This window comes from Chrysochloris asiatica, unplaced genomic scaffold (genome assembly GCF_000296735.1).
Source record: "Chrysochloris asiatica unplaced genomic scaffold, ChrAsi1.0 scaffold00118, whole genome shotgun sequence".
NCBI lineage: Eukaryota > Metazoa > Chordata > Mammalia > Afrosoricida > Chrysochloridae > Chrysochloris > Chrysochloris asiatica.
This window is the reverse complement of record NW_006408636.1, coordinates 5,226,632-5,237,719: the sequence shown is the minus strand read 5'-3', so window position 1 is coordinate 5,237,719 and position 11,088 is coordinate 5,226,632. Positions and strand designations below refer to the sequence as shown.

Below are 11,088 nucleotides of genomic sequence, written 5' to 3'. Positions count from 1 at the left end.
AATCTGTCTAGGCGGGGCTGATGAAAGGAAATGCGGATAGGTCTCTTGTGATACAATGGTGAATAACTGTTATCAGGATTGATTGTGAGGGTTGGAAATGTAAAGGTAGACATTTTGTAGCAAGGAGGGGAGTGATTAACTTTGCAGTCTAGGAGCAGAGATCCCTGGGACCATCGAGGGAGAAGAGCGGAGAGTGGGACCCTACCCAAAGAAGTGATGATGTCAGAGATGGAGGCAGAGAAGGTGACGTGGAGGCCCAGAGAGGGAGAGGGGCTGTGTGCTGATAACCAGGAGGACAGCCTTGCAGGGCATACCCTGTGGTTGGTTGATGATGCATGGAGGGGATTGTAACCATGGCAATGAAACAATATACGATAGGATGAATGTTAAACTAATGCTCTCCCATGTAAACTATCACATGATTCACAATAAAACATTAATTTAAAAAAATCTAATCTCTCCCCTCAGTCCACAGGGTAGTTAGTGACGGGCAATTTATACATTGGCTACCTAAATGAGAGTTGTCGTTGTTATATGCCGTGAAGTCCGTTCCGACTCATAGCGACCCTGTACAGGGTTTCCAAGGCTGTAAATCTTTACGGGAGCAGAAAGCCTCATTTTTCTCCCGCGGAACAGCTGGTAGTAGGGGAGCCTATAAAGGCACAAAGTAGCTGGCTTACAGATTTTCTAGAGGGAGTTTAGTTTCAGAGGGGAAAGGCAGAATCCCCACTGAATAATTTTCCTCTTATCTTGATGAGTCTGGTGAAAGGAGATAGGGATAGGATTAATTTGATTCAATAGTGAGTAATTGTTATCATGACTAATTGCAATTGTCACAACTGTAAAGGTAGAAGTTGAGTAACATAAAGGGGTGAGTAGTTAATCTTATATTTCAGGAACAGACGACCCTAGGACCATCAAGAAAGAAGAGCATGAACGGAATGTGGGACCCTAACCAAAGAAGCAGCAACACCAGAGATGGAGGCAGAGGTGATGACATGAAGAGATAGAGCAGTTGAGGACTCTAGACTCATGGAGAGAGGGATTGAGTGCTGGCGGCCAGGAGACTAGCTTTCAGAATGTGCCCTTTGGTTGTTCAAACGATTATATATTCCTGAGTGTGTTATTTTGTGTATATATATAAAGAGGGGAGTTCTTGATAAAAGAAACCATCTGTGATGGTTTTGAGGGGAGGAGAAAATGATACATGCACTAGAGGGTAGACACGCATTGACATGGGTGGGCAATATACAACTGGAGGGAGGCTGGCAGAGGAAAGATGGGGTTGGAGGGGAGACACCAGGAGGAGATCAGTAGTTGAAGTGAATAGAGGTACATGCTGTTAACTGTTGGTGCATGGAGGGGATTACAAATGATTTGTTGAATGTAAAATTGATGATCTGCTCTGTAAATCTTTGCTCAATTCACAATGAAAAGTTAAAAAAAAAAAAGAAACAAATAAGTTACATTGCCTTGCTGTTTGAAAGGAAGTCAGTCGCACATTACGGAAATGTTGCAGCTGGTACTAAATTGGGAAGTGTCACAGGCAGCAGTGAGGATAGGCATGATTTGTGGGGCCCTGTGTGGCCCAAACAGGGGCAGACATTGCAAAGAATGACAACAGGATTTCTGGGACTGCCCAGGAAGGATGTGACTAAGGTCCTCAGGACAGGTCCCCCAGGAAGAAGGGGTCACCTGACCTTAGAACAGAGGTACTGGGCTTGGTTTCCACAAGTAGAAGAAGTCACCTTATCCTGGCCTATGGGCTGTGGGCTCTCTATCCAGGAGAAGCTCTGAGGATGGGCTTCATCTGCAAAGAATACCACTTGTTTGATCAGGAGGTCTTAGAGCCCAGAGGCAGGTTAAGGAGTGGACAAAGAAGGCAACAGGGTCTAAGACGATGAGGTGTGGGATTGAAGAAGTGGTTGCAAGGCAGAGGGGAACAGGAATGTCTTTCTCCATAGTACCCTGTAATACAGCTGGATTTGAGATCCCTGTGGATCTGGGCCTCAGATGAGGGAGAGAACACTGGAAGAGGGGTGGGAAAGACAGGAAGTGAGCTGTAGAGCTGGTACTGCCCTTCTGGCACAGCAGACAGCAAGATATCATGGGAAGTTCTCTTGTGAGAGAGTAGGAGACAAAGAGGAGGGAGGGCCCTGGGCATTGAGAACTTGATATGAGGCTTAGCACCAGAATACATAAGTTTGAGTTCTGGCACACCTGCTCATGAGTTAAGATACCTTGAGGTAAATTGCCTGACAGTTCCTGAATATCAATTTCTTCATGTGTAATATTCGGGTAATGTTGCTAGTATTACCAATTGTCTGGGGCAATTGTGATCTCAAAATAGATGTTGTTGTTGTTAAGTGCTGTTGAGTCAGTTCTGAATCATGGCGATCTTATATAGGGTTTCCGAGATGTGGCTGATGGGTTTGAACGATCAACCTTGTGGTTAGCAGTCAAGTGCATGCTTACTTTATGGTGCCACACCAGGACTCCAAATATATATAAAAGAGGTCAAAAATCATAAAACATTTCATCAATGTTAGATGCTATTTTATTATTACAAAACATCTCTTCTCATTTGAATCACAAAATCTAGGATGTAGGCAGAGCAAGAATGATTATTCTTGTTTTACAAATGAGGAAACAAAAGTCTAGAGAAGTGTAGTGACTTGCCCAAGGTCACATCTTTAACAAGTGGTACAGGAGAAAAGGGGTCCTAACTTTGAGAAAACAGTGTCTTTCTCCTGCTTCAAACGGCTTGGTAAAAATAATGTGAAGATTATTTAGTATGGTATCAGAGCTTAGAGCTGAATATAACACACAGCAAATCATACGGGACTTATTCATCCTGGTGATTGAAAACAAAACAAAATAACCCAGCCAGGGACATGGGGTTGAAGGTAGGGTCATGAAAGACAGACTATGTTTCTGTTCCCACTATGTGTATGTGTCTGAAACTTACTTCGAGAGTGTGCACCTCTATTTTTAGATGATAAAATATGTCTTTCTTTGAGTGACAGTACTTCTGTGTGCATGTCTGTGACACCAGAAGGGGAGGCACATCTATGACAAGGTGTCTGCCTCGATGGCACGGTTTGTAGGTGAGATGTCCTCTCTGAATCTTTGTGTGACTTTGCTCATGGGGGAGGTGGTGGTGTATGGTAATGTGTGTGTGTCTGTCTGTACACCTTTAAGAAATGGAATATCTCATTTGGTAGTGTGAGTGAGACAGTGAGTCAGCTGAGGCTGAGGGAGGCGGGAGGGAGACTGCTAGGTTACGAGAAAAGGAGAAGGGGAAAGTGAAGTCAGGAGCGAGGAGCTATTCCTTCTCTCCCCAACCCCCTGCTCCAAATCCCTAGGAACTCACCAAGAACTTGGAGGCCCTACAGAAGCCCACAGGGGTTGTTGGAAGGGAAGGGACATTTCCTGGCCCTCCCCAAAGCTATGGATAGAGATGATCTAGGCTTGGAGGCATTTGTCTGTCTCCCCAATTCTCAGCTCCCAGCTGGACGATGTATAAGACTATTGCTCTACGTGGTCTCCTTGTCACTTGACCCTTTGACCTTGCTGTTCCCTTTCCTGGAAGAGCAGGCTACATGGCCCACCTGGTTGAACAGGATAGTAGCACCACATCCCAAATCACCCCAGCCCCCATCCACCTACTGTCCATAATGATCCTGCTGAGGGTCAGGAAGTTTCTAAACACTCAGCTCTGCCCCAGGCAGGACGTTTTTCAATTGCCTCTCTGTTCTTCTTTATGACTGTCTCCAGGCAGAAAACTAGCTTTTCATCCAGTGCCACCCCAGGGCACTGGAGAGGGAGATTTGTACCCTTTAATGGCCCACCTACAGGCTACTGTACCCTGTCCTCAGCTTCTTTTGTCAGAGGAGAGGATCCAGCAGAAACCCTCTTTGGAAGTAGAAGGCACTCTGGCTCTGCTAGCCTGGGCTCTGGCTAGTCAATCTTAGGTCATCTAAGGTCACCATCAGGAGTGACCCTCCCTTCACCCTCATTGGTAGGGGCCAACTCATTATTAGATTGCCAAATAGTCTTTTCCCATCGGTCTTCCCCACATTCACCAACCTTTGGCCCCTACAGGGCTTTCAATTCCAGCCCTATTAATGGGGAACAACTGGTTGAAAATTGAGACTGGGGAAGTTCAATCTCGCTTTTCACCCCTTTGCCAACCCCAGGCCCCATGACCCCTACTTCCTCACATGTAGGGAACAAGGTGCCAGGTTGCCCAGCTCTATCTATCTAAAGTGCCCAAACCCGGAATTAATAGAAGTTGGTCAGGTGATTACCTGACCTGAATCTCTGAGGATTCAGTGCTGCACTGGGAATGGCAGAGGTGGGGAGAGGGTTGGTTAGGAGAGAAGCCACTTTTTTTTTTTTTTTAAACTCCCAATTCCACTGTCATTGATGCCACTGTTAAGGCAGTCACTGTGGTGGTGAATGCCAGTACTTACCTTACAACCTTTCGTGCAGGACCGAACCGAGTACTCTTCCGCTTGTAAGTATTTATGCAGCACAAGGTCGAACTCATCATATTTTTCCTGAGCATGTCGGTCCAGCCGCTGGTACGCCTCGATACAGTTGCTACATGCTTCCCAGGCCCCAGAGCCCGGACTGGCCACCACGGTCAGCAGGTCCCCCAACAAGGTATCCAGGCTGCAGTCCAGGCTGTCTGGGCGTTCCATGCCCAGCAGCAAGTCCCAGACAGTGTAGGTGTTGCAAAAGGGGAGAGTGAAGTTCCGAAAGTGACCTTTGAGCAAGTTTTTTTGGGCGGAGGGGAACTCAGCTGGGGCACGGGAAGGAGAGTCCAGGGGCCGAAGAGGAGGGGCTGGAGTAGTCGGTTCTAAAAGTCTCTGCAAAGATTGTAATTTGGTGCAAGCTGCGTCCAGCTCCAGGGGCTTGGAGACACCACCACAGTCCGGCCTGCTGCCGGTAGCGGGGGCGGCTTTGGTCAGGTTGCTGTATCTGGGTTCGCAGATACCCGGGGGCGCGCTGGGTTTGCCAGGCGGCGGCAGCAAAGGCAGTACAGCGCGAGGAAGCATCGACTCCCGCTCACGGCTAGTCCCCCACGTCGGCCGCATGGTGCTGCTCAGCTCTCTGGCCCGGGGCCGGGCCCCCGCGCACAGCCACAAATGGTCAGCGAGCAGCACGGTGAAGAAGAGCAGGGACGCTAGGGACAGTCGCCATCGCTGCGCCCTTTCGGAGTCGGCGCAAGGTTTGTCGCTTGGCCTGGGAGCCCAGCAGCAGCAGCAGCAGCAGATGGTCAGCGCGGCGGCGTCTTTCCCGGGCCACATCCAAGCGCCCCTGAACATATTTCAGGGGGATCCGGGCTGGAGTGGGGAGGCAGGCGCGAGGCCGGACGGCCGTCTCGGGTGGGCGGGCTGCGCGCCGCTCCGGGCTCCTTAGCGCCGTCCAGGTTCTACCTCGGGGGCCTCATGGTGAGGCAGTCCAACTGCCCCGGGGTCCCGCTCAGGCGGGAGTCGCGGGTCAACCTCGTCCGGCACCCACGCCCCTTCTGTGCTCCCTTGCACGCAGCCTGGGCGCTGCTGCCCGGCCCGCTAGGCGCTGCCCAGCGTCCTAGCAGGGGGCGGTGCAGGGCACTGGGGCGGTGGCGGCTGCAGCGCAGCACTCCTCATAGTGTCGGCCCCTCAGCGCCTCTTGGTTCCTCACCACTCCACTCCGTGCCGGCGGTTGCCCGGCTCGCACTCTGCTACGGCCGTCTTGGTTGGGCGCTGCTCTGCGCCCCTCAGCGCCGCCGCGTGGGCCCGGCCTCCTTGCTCCGCTTGCTTGCTTCTCGCCGTTCCTCTCCCGCAGGTTCGCCCGCCTGCTGCCCGCTCCGCGTTGTTCCTTCCTCACTCGTGCCTTCTAGGCCAGTGGGCCAGTCTGATTCCCAGCCCTTAGGGCTTCATTTGTGCTCTGGCCGTGTGCTGGGGCCAGTCCTGGAAAGGCTCTGCTTCCTCTCCACGCTCACTGCTCCCGGAGTTCCGGCTCAGGCGGGCCACCTGGCTCCTGGAGGGGCCACTGGCGCTGTAAGCAGACGCGGACACGGACCCAGGGCTTTACTTAGAGTACCTCTTGCTTCCGTTTCTCTTTTGCACCACTGTGACAGCCACTGAGATGCACGGACCAGTGGATCCTGGCCATGCCCCCTCAGTCTGTCGCCATCTTCCACTGTGCGGAGAACACCTTGAGAGCCCGTGTGCGAGTGTGTTTAGTGGGGAGCAGGGCGGAGAAAAAGGCACGGAGAGGTGGAGGAGGAAGCCCGACTGGGGCCCCGACTGCGCCTGCGCCTCAAGCCTGGGGGGGGCGGGGGGACGGGGGGGGGTGCCTGTAACCCTCTGCCTTCCTCTACCCGCAGCAGCCTGTGCTGTTTGGGGATGTTTTCAGTACATCCCCAAATCCATTCACTTCAGTGCCTTGGTTCATCTGCCAGCTCCCTGGGTGCACACGCCACACTCTTGAGTCCCACGCTCCCGTGCTCCACCTTCCCAGCCAACCCAGGCGCCAGCCTCCCTCCGGGAGGCAGATCCTTACTCCAGCCAAGGGCTAGGAGATTTATGAGAGTGATTATAGGAGGCAAGAGGCAATTCCTAGGTGGCTCCATAGAGTCTCGCTGCCTCCCTGGGTTGGCTCCCCCTTCCTTGTGACTAGGAAACACTGAAACTGATCGGACCAGTCTCTTGTCCCCAACTCCACTGTCGTCACTGTCCTGTCCCAGGCTAAGGTAACTCCTGCTGCTGAAGGACAGCTACCGCTAAGTTACAGTGGAGCGCTGAGCAGAGGGCAAGATAGAGGACTAAGATGGGTAGTAGTGGTGGGGTGTTGTTTCTGTCCTTAGTAAGATTTCCAGTAGCCTCTCCACTTTCCACTGTTCTAGCTTCCTGGCTCCCCCTACAGGCTGCTGAGACTACCTGGGTGAGAGTTAGGGAAGCTGCGCTCCGCCCTGGTGGAACCATGTGCTACACAGTCACATGGTAGTAGAAACTCAGACATACAATCTCCCTGCCGTGCCACTAACCTTAATTGGAGTCCTCCAAATTTAAGATTGGCCTGGTTGTGTACTTCCTGTCTTTACTCCCTCTCACTTCCAGTATTTCCCACATTATAATTGTTAATAAGTTATTACCAGCAATGATTTGTTATTTATAATAATAATAATAATCACAGAAAATTGTATTTATTGAGTGCCAAGGCACATGCATATTTCATTTAATCTGTACAATAATTTTTTGAGATAGGTATTACTATGATCTCTATTTACACATGAAGAAGCTGGGGTTTAGAGTTGTTAGGTTGTCTAAGGCCACACAGCTAGTAATCAGTGAAACCAGAATAGATACCCAGGCAGTCTGGCTACAGAGTTTTCTTAACTCTCCAGAAAAGCCCTAGAGAGATGGAGATGTGAAATACACAGCCCTTCCTTACAGGAATTTACAGTATATATAAGGAAACAAAGTTAATGGGAAGAGTTATGGAATGGAGACTTAGGTTCTGTTAGTAGTTTTACCATTGAACATGTTGTGCACCTTGAGAGTGTCCTTGCCCTCTCTGAGTTTTGGTTTTCTCCTATGTAAAATGAGGGTGTGTTGAGTGTTAAATGAGATGGGCAGTGTGATGGTTAAGGTTGTGTGCAACCTTCCCTTGTTCATGATTCTCAGTAGTCTGACATTTATGTTATTGTTGTTAGCTGCTATCAGGTTTTGACTCATAGCAACTCTATGTACAATGGAATGAAACATCATCACAATCATTGCTATATTTGAACACACTGTTGTAGCCACTGTGTCAATCTCATTGAAGGTCTTCCTCTTTTTTTTGATGACCCTCTACCAAGCATGATATAACATGTCTAGAGTACATGAGACAGTCTTATCACCCTCCCTTCTAAGAAGCATTTTGGCTATACTTCTTCTAAGACAGATTTCTCCCTTCTTCTGGCAGTCCACAATATATTCAATATTTTTTGCCACACTCAAAGACATCAATTCTTCTTGGGTCTTCCTTATTCGTTGTCCAGCTTTTGTTTGCATATGCGGTGTTGAAAAGACCATGACTTGCATCAAGTGAACCTTAGTCCTCAAGGTAACATCTTTGCTTTTAAACACTTTAAAGAGGTTTTCCACAGAAGATTTGCTCAGTGCAATATATTGTTTGATTTTTTAACTGCTGCTTCCATGAGCATTGATTATGCATCCAAGTAAAGTGAAATCCTTGACGATCTTTTCTCTGTTTATCATGGTGCTGCTGATTGGTTCAGTTGTGAGGATTTTTGTTTTCTTTAGGTTGAAGTGTAATCCATATTGAAGGCTGCAGTCTTTGATCATCAGTAAGTGTTTCAAGTCCTCTCCACTTTCAGTAAGCAAGGTTGTATCATCTGTATATTGAAGGTTGTTAATGAGTCATCCTCCAATCCTGATGCTGCACTCTTCATATAACCCAGTTTCTCAGATTTACTTAACTTACAGATTGAATATGTCTGGTGAAAGGATACACCCTGATTTTAAACCATGAAATATCACTATGTTTTATTTGTATATATACAGATATATATGTTTTGTTTGTATATATACAGATTCTGCATGAGCACAATTAACTGTTCTAGAGTTCCCATTCTTTGCATTGCTATCAATAATTTGTTATGATCCACAGAGTTGAATGTCTTTACATAGTCAATGAAACACAGGTAAAAATATTTCTGGTCTTCTCTGCTTTTAGCCATGATCCATCTTGTATCCACAATGATATCCCACATTCTGTGATCTCTTCTGAATCTAGCTTAAATTTCTGGCAGTTCCCTGTTGATGTACTTTTTTTTTTTAATTATCTTCAGAAAAATTTTACTTGCATGTCATATTGACAGTTATATAATGATGCAGTCATCTTTCATGATGAAATCTGACATAATGTAATCACCTCCATGATGACATTTGCTATGAGGACCCATTCAGTTGAAAAGGAGTTTCTTCCAGGATGTAGCCTGTATCCAATATGTATATATGAACACTCTGGCAAAGCTCTCTGACTTTTTGATTGATCTGGATCCTGCATTTGGCTTGTCACCATCTGACCTCTGATTCTGTGGCCTTGAGCCAGCAGCCTGCCATATTACCTACCATTTTACCTGCTGATTTTGGATTCATCAGCCTCCATGGCCAGTAGTCTTCCAGCTGGCCTGCCAATTTGGGTTTGCCATCCTCTGTAGCTACATTAATCAGGAGAAGTCTCTGACCTAAAGTTTCACCCATGGATTTCAGACTTACCAGTCTCTACAATCACATGAGCCATTTCTTCAGGGCTTACCATGGCACCTAAGGTTCTTCATAATTTGACTCCTGCCAAATCCTCAGCCTCATTTTTGGTAGTGGAAAAATTCCATTATGTTTTCATCCTATTTATCCACAAGCTTTTTGAAGTCATCTTATATATAAGCATCACTGGTTTTGCTTCTCTAGATAATCCAAGCTAACACACAGGTGGGAATCACTAATACTACCCTGAGTAGTTTTGTGTGAAAGGATTCTGGAAAAGGGAGAATTTGAACTGGTTCCTAAAGACGTGGTATATTTAGGTGGTTGGGGAGGACTTTTCAAGTAAGAGAAATGTAGGTAAAAGTTTCAGGGATAGAAAGGAGCCTTGTATGTTTGTGAAAACTTTAGTGTGTCAGTTTAGCTGTATTGCTTGGTAAGAGTGTGTGGGGCAGGTCTGTAGAAAGAAATGAGACAAGGGAAAAATGGTTAGGCATTTGGGAGGCTTATTCATCCATTATATGCCAAGCACTGTGCTGGGGACTTGGTGGGATACCAAGATGTAGCAGACATGTTCCCTGCCCTTGAGATGCTCACTATTGAATTAAGAAGACACCCATGTTAAAGAAGGAATTGCAACACTGCAATAAGAATGCAATTGAAGAGATATCTCCCTCCCATGCAGGAAGTGAACAATCAGTTCTGCCAGCTGCCCTCAGAGATGGTTTTGCAAACAGCTACATAACTTGCAGTGTCCATTAATCCATTCAGCAAACATCTATTGAGTGTGCACTATTTTCCAAGTGCTGTACTAGGCATAAGGTATAGACATGAGTCAAATTTGTGCCTTGGACTGAGGGAGTTGGAGTCCTTCAGGAAGAGTAGAAATTGGTTAAGCCAATAATTGAGAAGATAGTGTGTGATGGATGTCCCAAGAAGAGGTAAGGTCATGTGAAAAGGCCCAGCATAGCATATTCAGAAACATGCAAAGTAATTTATTGTGACTGGGTGCGAAGTCAGAGTACTACCAAGAATGAGGGTGAGGATTTGACAGGAGTCAAATTATGAAGAACCCTGGGTGCCATGCTAAGTAGTTTCAACTTTACCCAATGGGCAGTAGGGAGCCATTAAAGGGGAAAAGTTTTCAGAAGGAGATGACATGATCAGATTTGAATTTTTAGAAGACTGCTCCAGCTGCAGGGTGGAGGCTGGGTTGAAGGGGGTGAGACTAAAAAGATGGGTTAATAGTTCAGGTAGGAAGTGTTGAGGGCTTAAATAAAAGCAACAGCAGTGAGGGGTGACGAGAAGAAATGCACAAGGGAGGGATATGAAAGAGATGGAATTGAATGGACCTGGGACTGGCCTAAATGTCAGGTCCTAAAAAAGAAGGGGGAAAAGAAAGGGTTTGAGTCGGTGATACTGACGTGACTACCCCTGCCTACCTAGAAATTGTCTTTTCAGAGCCAGTCTTTGTTTAGTCCTTGGAAGGTTCAGAGTTTTTTTTCTTAACAAAGAAGATTCATTGCTTACAGATACCTAGTTCAGAACTGATTGGCAGGGCCACAGTGCCTGACACAATTTAGTGCCAATGAAAGAGCAACCTGCCAGGCCTAGGTTAATAGTTCTGAACAGGGTTTCCAACCTGTTCATTCCAGTTCAACCCCCTGCTGAGAATCTGCTTTTCCATGCCAGATATACTGAATCAGAATTTACACTTTAACAAGATCCATGGGTGATTCTTTATATATATATATATATATGTTATATATATTATATTGGGGGAGTAAAAAAGAAAGCAGCCCCTATATTGGGCCCTATTCAG

The 11,088-nt window shown here is 47.2% G+C and overlaps 1 protein-coding gene across 1 annotated transcript in view; it reads right to left on the bottom strand.

The window, feature by feature from the left end:
- FAM155B (family with sequence similarity 155, member B) overlaps nt 1–5,333 on the bottom strand; it is a 74,248-nt gene extending 68,915 nt beyond the window's left edge. Inside the window, exon 1 of the mRNA XM_006868511.1 lies at nt 4,476–5,333. Coding sequence (XP_006868573.1) covers nt 4,476–5,333 — 858 coding nt within the window. The remainder of the gene's footprint in view (nt 1–4,475) is intronic.
- Between the last annotated feature and the right edge of the window lie 5,755 nt (nt 5,334–11,088).